Source organism: Paramormyrops kingsleyae, chromosome 12 (assembly GCF_048594095.1).
Source record: "Paramormyrops kingsleyae isolate MSU_618 chromosome 12, PKINGS_0.4, whole genome shotgun sequence".
Taxonomy (NCBI): domain Eukaryota; kingdom Metazoa; phylum Chordata; class Actinopteri; order Osteoglossiformes; family Mormyridae; genus Paramormyrops; species Paramormyrops kingsleyae.
Genome location: NC_132808.1, coordinates 28,690,961 through 28,706,411, shown reverse-complemented (window position 1 = coordinate 28,706,411; position 15,451 = coordinate 28,690,961). Strand labels below are relative to the sequence as shown.

The following is a 15,451-nucleotide window of genomic DNA, read 5'->3' as shown; positions in this document are numbered from 1 at the left end:
CAGTTTTATTACCTTGTAAATAGTCTGTAGGGTTTGAAAACTACCCTTAATTGCTTATTAATTACATGGCCATTCAATACAGCCTTGAATCCAGCGCTTGGATTTTGGGAAGTGCAGCTGACTGCGATGTAAAATGGTACAGATTTTAACTGCTTAAACCCAATTTGCTCTGCATCTTAACCTAAAAGCCTCCATAAAACGATCGTGTGAATGTAGCTCATGCGATCCCCAGACGACGCCCGAAAGTGTCCGGCGATACGCACATCCCCCGGGGGGGGGGCTTCGGCTTCCGGCACTAATGGGATCCTTACATAAGCAACAAGCGAGACGTGGAGGAAGGAACCGCAGCAACCTGACACTACAACGAATGTCATATAAAACACATCTGAGTGTTTCATTCTGCAGAGACTCTGACTCAGATCCTGCGACCCCTATCTCGAGTGCTGCATCCAGATCTTCAGGCTGTATATTTAAATATATATATATATATATTTAAATATATATATTATATATATATATATACACACACACACACACACACACACACTCACCTAAAGGATTATTACGAACACCATACTAATACCGTGTTTGACCCCCTTTCACCTTCAGAACTGCCTTAATTCTACGTGGCATTGATTCAACAAGGTGCTGAAAGCATTCTTTAGAAATGTTGGCCCATATTGATAGGATAGCATCTTGCAGTTGATGGAGATTTGTGGGATGCACATCCAGGGCACGAAGCTCCCGTTCCACCACATCCCAAAGATGCTCTATTGGGTTGAGATCTGGTGACTGTGGGGGCCATTGTAGTACAGTGAACTCATTGTCATGTTCAAGAAACCAATTTGAAATGATTCGAGCTCTGTGACATGGTGCATTATCCTGCTGGAAGTAGCCATCAGAGGATGGGTACATGGTGGTCATAAAGGGATGGACATGGTCAGAAACAATGCTCAGGTAGGCCATGGCATTTAAACGATGCCCAATTGGCACTAAGGGGCCTAAAGTGTGCCAAGAAAACATCCCCCACACCATTACACCACCACCACCAGCCTGCACAGTGGTAACAAGGCATGATGGATCCATGTTCTCATTCTGTTTACACCAAATTCTGACTCTACCATTTGAATGTCTCAACAGAAATCGAGACTCATCAGACCAGGCAACATTTTTCCAGTCTTCAACTGTCCAATTTTGGTGAGCTTGTGCAAATTGTAGCCTCTTTTCCTATTTGTAGTGGAGATGAGTGGTACCCAGTGGGGTCTTCTGCTGTTGTAGCCCATCCGCCTCAAGGTTGTGCGTGTTGTGGCTTCACAAATGCTTTGCTGCATACCTCGGTTGTAACGAGTGGTTATTTCAGTCAAAGTTGCTCTTCTGTCAGCTTGAATCAGTCGGCCCATTCTCCTCTGACCTCTAGCATCAACAAGGCATTTTCGCCCACAGGACTGCCACATACTGGATGTTTTTCCCTTTGCACACCATTCTTTGTAAACCCTAGAAATAGTTGTGCGTGAAAATCCCAGTAACTGAGCAGACTGTGAAATACTCAGACCGGCCCGTCTGGCACCAACAACCATGCCACGCTCAAAATTGCTTAAATCACCTTTCTTTCCCATTCTGACATTCAGTTTGGAGTTCAGGAGATTGTCTTGACCAGGACCACACCCCTAAATGCATTGAAGCAACTGCCATGTGATTGGTTGATTAGATAATTGCATTAATGAGAAATTGAACAGGTGTTCCTAATAATCCTTTAGGTGAGTGTATATATATATATATATATATATATATATATATATATATATATGTTACTTTTAGCACTTCACTGATTCCTGAAAAGAGTTTAAGCCAGGACTCTTTCTCACTATTAATTGCTACTAAAAGGTACAGAAGGAATGAAAAGTAAACATGTTCACTCCCACTTTGGTACAGATTCACCATGTATCTAAAGTGTAAATTGGGTTTCTGTTGCATACCTGAACTTAAACCCATTGGACAACATGTATTGCCAAGTGTTCCTGTTAAACGCAGATGGAGACATGGGGTCCTGATGAATGACTTCGTTATTAAGCTTAAATCTGTTTTGGTAAATATAAACAACTTGTACTGCCCTCAGTCTGCAAAAAAGTGATATCTAAACTTTATATTTGGATAATATTCAGGTACATTTTGTGGCGTGGTTTCCCGTCAGAGAATCCCATCAACTCTGACCCTTCAGTTCAGCGGGTTTCTTTTGTGTAATTTTCCCGGTAAAGTTAGGGAGGAACCACTTTGGAAAATGGGGAATGCTTTCTTTATCATTTCATTTCATGCCGTTTTTTAAGTGAACATTTTTAGTTTCAGCATATTTAAAATAGGTTTTATCGGGGTGGGCTTAACTGAGGTGTAATTCTTTCTGTTTATTTGTAATTAATTTTGGACTCTCCCTCCCCAAATGCTTTGGGTGTGCTGCCTTTCTCCAGTCTGTCTGGACCGAGACAGAGATATGCACGCTTTGTTGTCAGTAGTTAAGTTATAAAACAAGATTTATGTATGTGATCCTGGCCACTCACAAATGTGTATTTCCTTCCGTTCCTGTGAGGAAAACCGAGTAATCACTATATGTTGCTGTCGCTTACAAGTCCGATCTTTTTAGTGTGTGATTAATGTAGTATTGTGTGATTTTCGTTTATATCCATATACTAAATCCTGCAAAGTAGTTTAAGTAATTTTTTTTCTTACGTGTTAATTTTGTGTTTTCCTCGCTCCTCCTTTGTCGGAAAAGTGAAGTATGTATCTGCCTCTACGATGTAAACCGCGGCCTGAAACGGACTGAAGATTGATTGTTTTATGTCATTAAAGGATTGAAAAGAAACTAAGGGCCGGCACGTCGACTGCTTCTTACGCCTGGAGTATCGGAAGAGAACCGCTACAGAATTCATAATAATCTACTGAGGCAGATAAGTGCATAGGAGTAAGTGTGATATGGGGGGGGGGGGGAGCACAACTTCATAATTCGAATGTAAAGGTCTATTTTAGGGGGGATAAATGAAGAAGCATTAAATACTGGGGGTACTTGCCACCCCAGGGGCTTCAGAGGGACATGGAAATACGGGCCCCAAAATCACCCCCCGTTCAGCAAAACCAACTGCATGATTGACAGTGCCAACCAATCAGGGGGCCCAAGGTGACATTTCCTCCGGGGGCCCAGGATGTCTTGCTACTGCTGTGTAACACCCCCCCGCCCACCCCTTTTCATACGCCCCCGGATGCAGGGAAACGTGGCAGCAAGACAGACATTATCGTTTTTAAAACGCAGATTTTCAGGCGGTTACCTTAAACCCATAAAAGCACGGCTGTGAGGTGGGTTACCAGCCAGTTCTGGACAGAAAGATCCTCAAAACACTGCGCCTGAATGAACTAAATGTGGACCCTGCACTGCATGTTCTGCCCACGCCCTGCATGGTCTCCTAGTAAACATCTACCATGTCTCCCAGAAGGCTTTGGCACTGGAGACGTAAGGACACTGAGAACTAGGCCAGGCTGATAAAAATACAGATTCTGTGGTGCAGATGAAGCAACTGCTCGAATTTTCCAGATGCATTTCCAGGAGAAATGGCCCCCTTGCGTTTTCTTGATGTAAAGCAGTTGTGTTTGTGGACGACTACAGTAAACATCATGTCAGAGCATCATGGAAACAGCATCCCGTCCTTTCCAACGCAGAGGTGCCGCATGTCCCATCCTAGGGCATTTACCACCACTCAAACCATGATCTGCACTGGGCCCCCTGTTGGCCACAATCAGTCACTACACTATTCAGTTCTGCTAACAAGCTAGCTAGCTATGATATTCTGACTTTACTCTCTAGCCATTTATTTAGTTTTTGAAACATCTGAGGGGGGTGAGGGGGTAGTCTGAGGTGAGCATCCTTTTCATGGCAAAGGACTATGAGGGGTTCCAGGGATTGTGTATATAAATACATAAAGTGTGATGTTATGATATTCTTCCTTATATTGAATTTGCATTGTCCCGATGGTGAAACTTTGAGTAAACATTTCATCGCAATGTGTATGTACAAATATGACCTCATGTATTGCATGTGCATGAAAACTAAAGATGAAACTTGAGATATGACATTTCTGGATGACATATAAGGCAGTCATCTAAATCAGTCAGAGGGTGGCACACCTGTACCTGATATCAGTGGCTAAGACATTTATATTTTACTTAGCATAATTAGCAGGTGCTTTTGTACAAAGTGATGTACAAGTGAAGGACCGACAGCAGGGTAACCCAGTGTCCCTGAAGCAATTTGGGTCTTGATAAAGGGTCACGGGGAGACATTGTTACCATGTCAGCTATGGGATTTGAACTCACAACCTAATGGATATGGGCACAGACCCCTAATCCCCTGAACTATACAGACCCCTTCCAGTTAAGGATTGACAACTGAGACGGATATGAGAGGCTCTTGGGTTTGAAGCATCAGGACTCACGTAATGAGGAGTGAGGTGACGAAGAGCGCGCCGGCCAATGCGCTTCTCCTGCAATCGGCATTCTTCCGCTGCCGCTGGTGCATCTCACCGCCACAGTTCTCGCAGCAGCGGCACACGCAGAAGCAGAAGCCCACCAGCGGCATGAGCACCATGAAGAGCAAACCCAGTGCTGCACACACCAGGAAGCCCATCTCGTAGTGGGCGGCCTGCGGACACAGGAACAGGTGCGTAGCATCCCAGACAGTGACTGCTGTTACGGTACGCATATCAGCTAGCGTAGCATCCCGGACGTTAACTGCTGTTACGATACGCATATCAGCTAGCGTAGCATCCCGGACGGTGACTGCTGTTACGGTACGCATATCAGCCACCATAGCATCCCGGACGGTGACTGCTGTTACGGTATGCATATCAGCCACCGTAGCATCCCGGACGGTGACTGCTGTTACGGTACGCATATCAGCCACCATAGCATCCCGGACGGTGACTGCTGTTACAATACGCATATCAGCCAGCGTAGCATCCCGGACGGTGACTGCTGTTACGGTACGCATATCAGCTAGTGTAGCATCCCGGACGGTGACTGCTGTTACGGTACGCATATCAGCCACCATAGCATCCCGGACGGTGACTGCTGTTACAATGCGCATATCAGCCAGCGTAGCATCCCAGATGGTGACTGCTGTTACGGTATGCATATCAGCCACAGTAGCATCCCGGATGGTGACTGCTGTTACGGTACGCAAATCAGCCACCATAGCATCCCGGACGGTGACTGCTGTTACGGTATGCATATCAGCCACCGTAGCATCCCGGACGGTGACTGCTGTTACGGTACGCATATCAGCCACCATAGCATCCCGGACGGTGACTGCTGTTACAGTATGCATATCAGTCACCATAGCATCCCGGACGGTGACTGCTGTTACAATACGCATATCAGCTAGCGTAGCATCCCGGACGGTGACTGCTGTTACGGTACGCATATCAGCTAGTGTAGCATCCCGGACGGTGACTGCTGTTACGGTACGCATATCAGCCACCATAGCATCCCGGACGGTGACTGCTGTTACGGTACGCATATCAGCTAGCGTAGCATCCCGAACGGTGACTGCTGTTACGGTACGCATATCAGATAGCGTAGCATCCCGGACGGTGACTGCTGTTACGGTACGCATATCAGCTAGCGTAGCATCCCGGACGGTGACTGCTGTTACGGTACGCATATCAGCCACCGTAGCATCCCGGACGGTGACTGCTGTTACGGTACGCATATCAGCCACCATAGCATCCCGGACGGTGACTGCTGTTACAATACGCATATCAGCCAGCGTAGCATCCCGGACGGTGACTGCTGTTACGGTACGCATATCAGCTAGTGTAGCATCCCGGACGGTGACTGCTGTTACGGTACGCATATCAGCCACCATAGCATCCCGGACGGTGACTGCTGTTACAATACGCATATCAGCCAGCGTAGCATCCCAGATGGTGACTGCTGTTACGGTATGCATATCAGCCACAGTAGCATCCCGGATGGTGACTGCTGTTACGGTACGCATATCAGCCACCATAGCATCCCGGACGGTGACTGCTGTTACGGTATGCATATCAGCCACCGTAGCATCCCGGACGGTGACTGCTGTTACGGTACGCATATCAGCCACCATAGCATCCCGGACGGTGACTGCTGTTACAGTATGCATATCAGTCACCATAGCATCCCGGACGGTGACTGCTGTTACAATACGCATATCAGCTAGCGTAGCATCCCGGACGGTGACTGCTGTTACGGTACGCATATCAGCTAGTGTAGCATCCCGGACGGTGACTGCTGTTACGGTACGCATATCAGCCACCATAGCATCCCGGACGGTGACTGCTGTTACGGTACGCATATCAGCTAGCGTAGCATCCCGAACGGTGACTGCTGTTACGGTACGCATATCAGATAGCGTAGCATCCCGGACGGTGACTGCTGTTACGGTACGCATATCAGCTAGCGTAGCATCCCGGACGGTGACTGCTGTTACGGTACGCATATCAGCCACAGTAGCATCCCGGACGGTGACTGCTGTTACGGTACGCATATCAGCTAGCGTAGCATCCCGGACGGTGACTGCTGTTACGGTATGCATATCAGCTACTGTAGGATCTAATACAACACAGACATCAGCTATTCTGGGATCTCATATGATATAGACAGTAACTGGTGATACAGTACAGATATTACGATGTAATATGATGTTTACAGTAACTACTGATGCAAGGTCTATAACACACCCCTTAATTTAAACAGCTGAATTTTACTCGCAATTATTTAAATGTATAATAATATTCCACTTTAACGGATCTGATGTTTCTAGACCTGAAACACTAACTGTAGCATCAGACTTTATTTTGCAAAACAACCCTAAAATGGCAAGACAGAAAAGCTTTTTTCGGAAAAAGGAGGGGAGTAGGCGGGGTCAGCTACACGGGCATGAGGGTCTACGCCAAAGCACCAGTGTCATAAAGTTAAAAGTATGACAGTTTCAGCCTCATTCCTGAGCTATTTCTGAGCAGTTTCCTCAAAGCAATTTAATTCCTAATTTATTTAACCTAATTTCTTCAGTTTGAATTTATGTCACTTTTCCTAGTTTAAGGAAATAAACATGTAAACAAAATTTAAAATGTGATGCATCTATAGTCTCCTGCGCACATTTTGGATTGGAAACACAAGTGTATTACAAGTGTATTAGCAGGGATAAAATTAATAGTGTAACATTTTATTTAATTATTAATTAGTGGAAAATTACAAATTGATAATCAAGTTCTAAGCATGCTTAAAACAAACACTATCTGCAGGGCTGATTGGGGGTGGGGGGGGGGGTGCTGACAGGGGGACAAGCAAGTCAGTTTGGAGGGGGAGCAGTGAGCATTCAGAGTTACCTGGAGCATCAGAACAACGTTCTCTGGCTGAGGAGGGCGGAAGGAGGCACATGCAGCGGCATGCGAGGGGAGAGAGCATTGTTATCAGGTGGGAGAGAGTGAGAGAGAGAGAGAGAGAGAGAGAGCCAGAGAGACAGAGACAATGAGGGACTTGACTTTTAAAAACCCTTTATTGTTACAAAAACGGAAACACCAGTAAAAACAAGACAGACAGAAAGACAACAGGACAGAGAGACAGAGAGAATGTAACTACTGTAACTTCACAATCACAAACTACTGCAAATCGCAAGATGGGTGATTAACACAAAATCAGACAAACGGAATGAGAGAGAGACAGAGAGAGACAGAAAGAGAGAGAGGGAATGAGAGACAGAGAAAGACAGACAGACGCAGACAGACAAAGAGAAAGACAGAAAGAGAGACTGAGAGAGAGACAGAAACAGATAGAGACAGAGAGAGATCACAGCTCAGGCATCAGACAAAATGGCCACAAGCACGGATTTCAGCCAAGATAGAGCCGGTATGCAGGAAGGGCCTTTCTGCCAGACGGCCAAATCAGCATGAATCACTGCAGCCAGGTGTCCTGCCCTCTGTCCTCTCTTTCATATAAATACTGTGCTATGTATCCAGAGGCGGATTAACTTACCAGAGGCCCCAGACTGACATCAGCACTGACACTCAGGTGTGGCCGATGCAGCTGTTGCGTTCGTCCCGGGGGCCCGGGGTTACAGCCCAGAACAGCCTACATATTAACCCTCCCCTGCATCTATTCTATCGCAGTGCTCATTTTACGGGACACTTCAGTCTTCAAAAGGCAACATCGTAATTGTCCTTGAACAGACATAGGAATCATTTTGGCTGAAAAGTGACACATTTAAGGGGCAGGATCTGGCCCGTTGCCGATTGTGGATCACAGTGGACAGCGACGCCGTTACCTTGCTGTACTGGGACTGGAAGTCTCCTTGGATGATCTGGACGATGATTTCTGTGAGGGAGAGGAGAACAAGCACAGTGTGAAGCGGCAGGGGGTTTCGTGTGAGGGCCTGGCTCCTTACAGGAGAGGGAGGCAGGCAAACATGTTCTCATTAATTATCAGGCAGAATTAATTAGTGCTCACAGTCAAAGTTGCTCAAAATCACACAAAACCATGACATGTTACCTGTAAAGTTATTCTTGTTTCAAATGCAAACTGTGACATAAATGAAAGCTCAACATGGATATTTATTACACCCCTATATTTTCAGAATGGGTCATTCCAAAAGACATTTCTGACCGTATGCAACCCTGTATGTTGAGAATGAGAAATTCCAAAGGACATTTCTAACCACGATGGTCAGAATGAGCCTTTCTAGTGAAGGTTTGGGCAGACATGCACACAGCCCTGCACTGTGGCACCTGATTAGACGTGTTGACGAGACATGTGAGACCAGCAGTAACCGGGGATAAAATCCCTCTGTTTTTCGGTCTGAGGTGTTCGTGCTGACATGCTGATGTGAGAGATGCAGGTTCCCCCTGACGACACCCTATACCAGTGCTTCCCTATCCGGTCCTCAAGGGGCCCAAAGACAGTCCACTTTTTCTCTCTCTCCAGGCTCCCAGTAGGGAGCAAAAATGTGGACAGTCTGTGGGTGCCTGAACACTTGGTCGGGAAGCATTCCTCTATGCAGCTCTGTTCTGCCTGATTCGAGGCCTTCCCTGAAAAAGTCGTTCTTCCCATGCAATCTGAGCCCCCGATGCTGTTAGCGGGCCCCTCGCTACGGCGCGGTAGGATCGGGCCCCTAGCTACGGCGCGGTAGGATCGGGCCCCTCGCTACGGCGCGTTAGGATCGGGCCCCTCGCTACGGCGGGGTAGGAACGGGCCCCTAGCTACGGCGCGGTAGGATCGGACCCCTCGCTACGGCGGGGTAGGATCGGGCCCCTCGCTACGGCGCGGTAGGATCGGGCCCCTAGCTACGGCGGGGTAGGATCGGGCCCCTCGCTACGGCGGGGTAGGATCGGGCCCCTAGCTACGGCGCGGTAGGATCGGACCCCTCGTTACGGCGCGGTAGGATCGGGCCCCTCGCTACGACGGGGTAGGATCGGACCCCTCGCTACGGCGCGGTAGGATCGGGCCCCTAGCTACGGCGGGGTAGGATCGGGCCCCTCGCTACGGCGGGGTAGGATCGGGCCCCTAGCTACGGCGCGGTAGGATCGGACCCCTCGTTACGGCGCGGTAGGATCGGGCCCCTCGCTACGACGGGGTAGGATCGGGCCCCTAGCTACGGCGCGGTAGGATCGGGCCCCTAGCTACGACGGGGTAGGATCGGACCCCTCGTTACGGCGCGGTAGGATCGGGCCCCTCGCTACGACGGGGTAGGATCGGGCCCCTCGTTACGGCGCGGTAGGATCGGGCCCCTCGCTACGACGGGGTAGGATCGGACCCCTCGCTACGGCGGGGTAGGATCGGGCCCCTCGCTACGACGGGGTAGGATCGGACCCCTCGCTACGGCGCGGTAGGATCGGACCCCTCGCTACGGCGCGGTAGGATCGGACCCCTCGCTACGGCGCGGTAGGATCGGACCCCTCGCTACGGCGCGGTAGGATCGGACCCCTCGCTACGGCGCGGTAGGATCGGACCCCTCGCTACGGCGGGGTAGGATCGGACCCCTCGCTACGGCGGGGTAGGATCGGACCCCTCGCTACGGCGGGGTAGGATCGGACCCCTCGTTACGGCGGGGTAGGATCGGGCCCCTCGCTACGACGGGGTAGGATCGGACCCCTCGCTACGGCGCGGTAGGATCGGATCCCTCGCTACGGCGCGGTAGGATCGGACCCCTCGCTACGGCGCGGTAGGATCGGACCCCTCGCTACGGCGCGGTAGGATCGGACCCCTCGCTACGGCGCGGTAGGATCGGACCCCTCGCTACGGCGCGGTAGGATCGGACCCCTCGCTACGGCGCGGTAGGATCGGACCCCTCGCTACGGCGCGGTAGGATCGGACCCCTCGCTACGACGGGGTAGGATCGGGCCCCTCGCTACGACGGGGTAGGATCGGGCCCCTCGCTACGACGGGGTAGGATCGGGCCCCTCGCTACGACGGGGTAGGATCGGGCCCCTCGCTACGACGGGGTAGGATCGGGCCCCTCGCTACGACGGGGTAGGATCGGGCCCCTCGCTACGACGGGGTAGGATCGGACCCCTCGCTACGGCGGGGTAGGATCGGGCCCCTCGTTACGGCGCGGTAGGATCGGGCCCCTCGTTACGGCGCGGTAGGATCGGACCCCTCGCTAGGCTCAGATACCAGCTACCTTGTCTGATGCTGGTACCTGTGTAGATGTGAAGCTAATACTCAGTCAAGAGGAAAGACAGACGTCGTCTTGGCTATTCTGCTAGACGCTTCCCTGATGACCTGGTTTACATTCCTGCTCCTCTCTAGCCCTCAAGCTCGCTGAACCAGAGAGCAGAGAGGCTGTCTGCCAGCTGTGAAGTCAGCCTGTCGATAGCAGAAAGCCTGCGGTGGTCTCTCCGTGCCTCTAAGCGTGGATGCCTCCCTCACGAGCTAAATCACCTCTGTTTTACATCCAGACTCATTTAAAGGGGCCATAGAAACGGCAAGCAGTGCAGCTCTGTGCTGATTGGCTCCCACCTTACACAAGGGCCAATGGAGAGCCAGCTGTGATGTCAATGACTGTGGGAAGGAGTCCAGGTGACTCAATTGATGGGATTACGACTGTAGTTTAGCACCTCCAAGAGTCGGTCAATCATCTCCCTCCATCTCTCTCTACACACACACACACACACACACACACACACACAGACCTGCCTATTGTGACAGGCCTGAGTTACACCATTTGACGTGAAGAGGGGGCGGATAGACGGTTGTTATAATGAGGAGCAGACTAGGTTCAAGTTTATGCTTAATTTTTGATGCATTTGGTAATGAGTTGCTTTTTAAAAATCAGGACTGTGTCCCTTCTGTTCTGCAAAGTCGACGTGACAGTCCCTTGTCAGTAATGATCATATTGCTGCTGGTGTGGTAATTTCAGCCGATTTTTGTCTAACGTTGCCGATACTGATAACCAGCTAATCTCTGAACCCCTTGTTGAGTGGGGGGTTGGGGGTGTGGGGGGGCAGGGGGCACAGGTTTGTCGGTGATGAAACTTGCTGTGATTGCCGACGCAGATTCGCAGACTGACGTTACATGTTTTTTTTTTGTTCTGTGGAAAATGAAAGATCGATCTGCGGGGTCCTGATTTAATAATGAATTATAAACGTGTCACGGGCCGGTGATTATAGACCTGTTATATGTGCAGATTGAGCTGACAAAGTCCCTTGTTCTCCACTGAGGAACGTGACCGATCATCTGGTGCCACCATCTCCATTATCACTGCAGTTGTACCTTCACCTTTGATGGTGCTCACTTTGAATATCGATAAGGTTTAAAAAGTGGCCGGTAATATTAGCATGTTAACTGATATATCGTGCATCTCTACATATTGTTCATTCCTTTTTTATAAAGGCAATATGTAATGCAAATTAATGGTAAAGAGTGAAACATATTGCTGCAGAACGGGGCCAGTCCAGGGTGTTCTGGTGCGAGATTCTGCTGATCGCGCCCCGACGTTTTCGTCAGTTCATTTACATTAAAAACATTTCAGTAGTACTGTGTATATGGCTGTATATACTAGCCAGCTTGCCTCTGTTTCACAAGTACTGAAATAAAAATTTAGTGTAAATAACTGTAATGTCAGTTTAAATACTGACTCGTGGTCTGAGTCCTTTGCTCATCATCTTTTGATTTTTTCCACTCGCTCTTTTCCGCCCCTAATCTCAAGAATAGTGAGATTCTCAGTAGAATAAAAACTGGGATTCACATTTTACCCAGAATCCTGCAGCCCTGCCACTCTTCTTACATTTCAGTTGCAGAGATAACCAGGCAAAACAACCATATATGTATCGTTAGCCAAATAATAACAAATCTAAATGGCAGGAGTATGCAGAGCATGCACAGGCATGCAGCGCCAGGAACCGCTGGCAGGACACGCACCCAAACCCAATTAGCGCCAATTAGCGTATAGCCTCATTAAATAAATGACGGTCTTTAAGCTGCTGGGCTGAATTAGAAAACTGAGGCAAACTTGATTGCATCAAGTCCCTTCAGACTCACCCTCAGCACTAATAATGCCTCAACAAAATCACTCACAGAATGTGAACAGATGGACCATGTCGCTTCATCCCACTAGATGTCATTAGAAGGAACTTGTCTTGTTACGTTAGAGTCTTTTGGGGCAGTGTAGCCAAAGCGCATCTATTAAGGGGGCAGATGTGAAGGTTATATTGATGTGAGCCCTAAGCAGTCTGTGTCGTGGCACCAAAACCAACCGAGTGTGGAGAGTTTATACCAGGGTGTGAATGTGAAGCATGAATGTGAAGCGGGCTCAGTCCAAGAGGACAGAGATCCACGGCCGTCCGACAGACTGAGCACCGATTCTGTGGGGCCTTTGCCACTGCCACCATTAACTGACCCGTACTACGAGCTGAAGGTTTTCAACCGCAAAGCATGCAAGCCGTATCCGACCCGTATCTTACTAGCAGGGCCGAAAGTGTGTCTGTACCGAGCTGGTTAGGTCACCACCACCTGATTGGTCAAAATACACGGGGACAAGAAATAACCAGCAGTCTGCCACCACATGCACGGGTCATGTGAAGGGGAAAGGCCATATTCTACGTATTATTCATTATTAGCAGTATCACACATTGCTATGTATTTATGCATTCCAGATAACTCGGAAATTTTCTGCTTAATAAAGTGCTATAGAAAGGCTGAATGGAATGCATTCGTAATGCCAATTTTCACAAGATAATGCTAACTCCACTAGCGTTCGATGCTAACACAACGGCGATTCTCACAGACGTGCTATAGCAGGTATTAGCACATAAATCATGCTGCACAGTGTGAACAGTAAATAAGCATCTCTTCAGTTTTACATCACTGTCGCTCCCCAAACCCGGCAAGGCCTTTACGGGGCCGACCCCTCTGCAGTGGAAAACTGAAGTGAGTGGGAACTGCATTGTAACTACTGCCTCTTTGCAGTGCAGCTCGGTGTCACTAACAGCAGAGACACATGCAGACAGACAGACGGCATGAAGGATGGCGCTGTAACTTCAGGGTTTTGTATGGTTCTATTTTTGAGCAAATATTTACACTTTAATTCACTGAGCAGATGCTTTTATGCAAAGCAGCGTTCTTTTCTTCCCCTGAGGAAACCACATCCTGGAACAATTGGGGGGGGGGGGGGGGGGGGGGGATTCAAACCCACAACCTTCTGATCAGAGAGCCACACAGCTCCCCCCTTAAGCTGCAGGGGGGCAGGCACTGGGTATTTGCCATGCAGCTTATGTGAGGCCGGGGTAGCGACGCAGACGGTTGACATTAAATGGTGACGATGGACTGAGACTGAGGTACTCAGAGGTTCTGGCTCAGCCAGACAGGAGCTCTGTACCCCACAGGCCCCAGCCCCACATTTAGCGCTCAGTGGTGGGCTGACTGAACACCAGATGATAGCAGTTTCCCTTGGAAACCTCTGTAACAAGTACGCCCGAGTTTGAAATGTTCCTTTTATTTTGGTGAGGCTGCTCCCCGGTGATTAATTCTCGCTGACGATTTCACAGCTCCTACCACGCATGGCGTGTGGTTCTCTTCAGTTATGTTCCTGAAGGTTTTGTACGCTCATCTCGCCCTGAGCTATTTTGCTTATCATTTGGATGTTTGTATCAATACCCAACTAGTAAACGTGTTTAGAAAGTTCTCTGGAAGTCTTTTTGCTGAGTGATTGTCCTGTAGAGCAGCGGTGGCCAATCTTATCCGCAAAGGGCTGCTGTGTGTGCGGGTTTTCGCTGCAGCTTCCTAATCATATTACTGACTGATTGGCTGAGGAGTCCTCACACCTGGGTTTGAACAGCTGACCTAAAGGTCACCCCAAAAACCAGCATAGACACACTGATTGTGTGAGACAAAAGCATTGGCATTCTTCCTTATTTTGCTGCACCAAGAACAGAAGAACTAGCATCGGATAGATAGATTATGAAGAGATGATAGATGTGCCGTAATGCAATGAAAATAAGTAACATTTAGACATTACGTAATGCATGTGTAAATAATAATGCATTAGACGAGGTATAATGACCTATGAAGCGGACTGATATATCTGATGTTCGAGTGAGGTTATTCTCTGATAACATCACTCATAGAATGCATCTGGCCAATCAGATTTCTTGGTCAGGACTAACTGTTGTGGGCAGAGTGTGGCTCAGTGGGGTAAGGGTGCTGAGCCTGTGAGCAGAAGGGCGTTGGGTCAAATCCCAGACTCAGCAGAATGACAATTGAATCGCTGAGCATGGGCCATAACCAAATTGCTCCAGGGACTGTCTGACCCCGTGTTCTCTCAAAGTGGTATGTTTGACTAAAAGTGCTAAATTAAAAATGTAACATAAATAAGATCTGCATGGAGAAGCTGGTCTGTCTAGATGTTAAGCTGGTCTGTCTAGGTGTTAAGCTGGTCTGTCTAGGTGTTAAGCTGGTCTGTCTAGGTGTTAGGGTTTTTAAGACTGTGGGGATACTAGTGTATGGTCCGGGGAGAAGCAAATTTAGTGCTAGTTTACGTCCAATAGTCATGTCCTGAAAAAACAATGTGAGTCTATCACAGCAGCCTGGCACCAAATATTTACTCCTCAGATCCATGGTCATCATTGCTGAACCAAAAGGAAGGTCGTGGTTCAGGTGGAAAAAGCTCTTGCTTCGCACAAACACTCTGACAGCTAAACACATGTGCAGACATGAAGCTAAAATGAAGCATATTAGCATGTAGCCAAGTCAGACATTTTTCTTCCCCGTCACGTGACGTGGGCATTGGGCCTAATTAAACGACAGCACTCTGGAGGTTTCCATGAGCAACCAGCTCATTGATCAAAGCTGAGCACCATACGATGTCAAGCTGCAACAGAAACTCAACGCAAGACTGATCTTGCAGTAAGGTGTAGGAAAGGGAACCAGGCTATTTAAATCC

General features: G+C 48.7%; 1 protein-coding gene across 8 annotated transcripts in view; it reads right to left on the bottom strand.

Moving 5' to 3' along the window:
- The window catches only part of LOC111833356 (prominin-1-A-like), a 43,241-nt gene that overhangs the window by 21,298 nt on the left and 6,492 nt on the right, over window positions 1–15,451 (bottom strand). For 7 of the 8 annotated variants that reach the window (XR_011981846.1, XM_072697873.1, XM_072697874.1 and 4 more), the window contains exons 2-4: window positions 8,342–8,391; window positions 7,407–7,433; window positions 4,476–4,681 (exon numbers count right to left, since the gene is read on the bottom strand). Coding sequence is in view for 7 of the 8 variants with exons in the window: in XM_072697873.1 (XP_072553974.1) it covers window positions 4,476–4,681; window positions 7,407–7,433; window positions 8,342–8,391 (283 nt within the window). In the remaining variant the exon portion in view is untranslated. The remainder of the gene's footprint in view (window positions 1–4,475; window positions 4,682–7,406; window positions 7,434–8,341; window positions 8,392–15,451) is intronic. The other variant, XM_072697877.1, reaches the window with a different exon arrangement.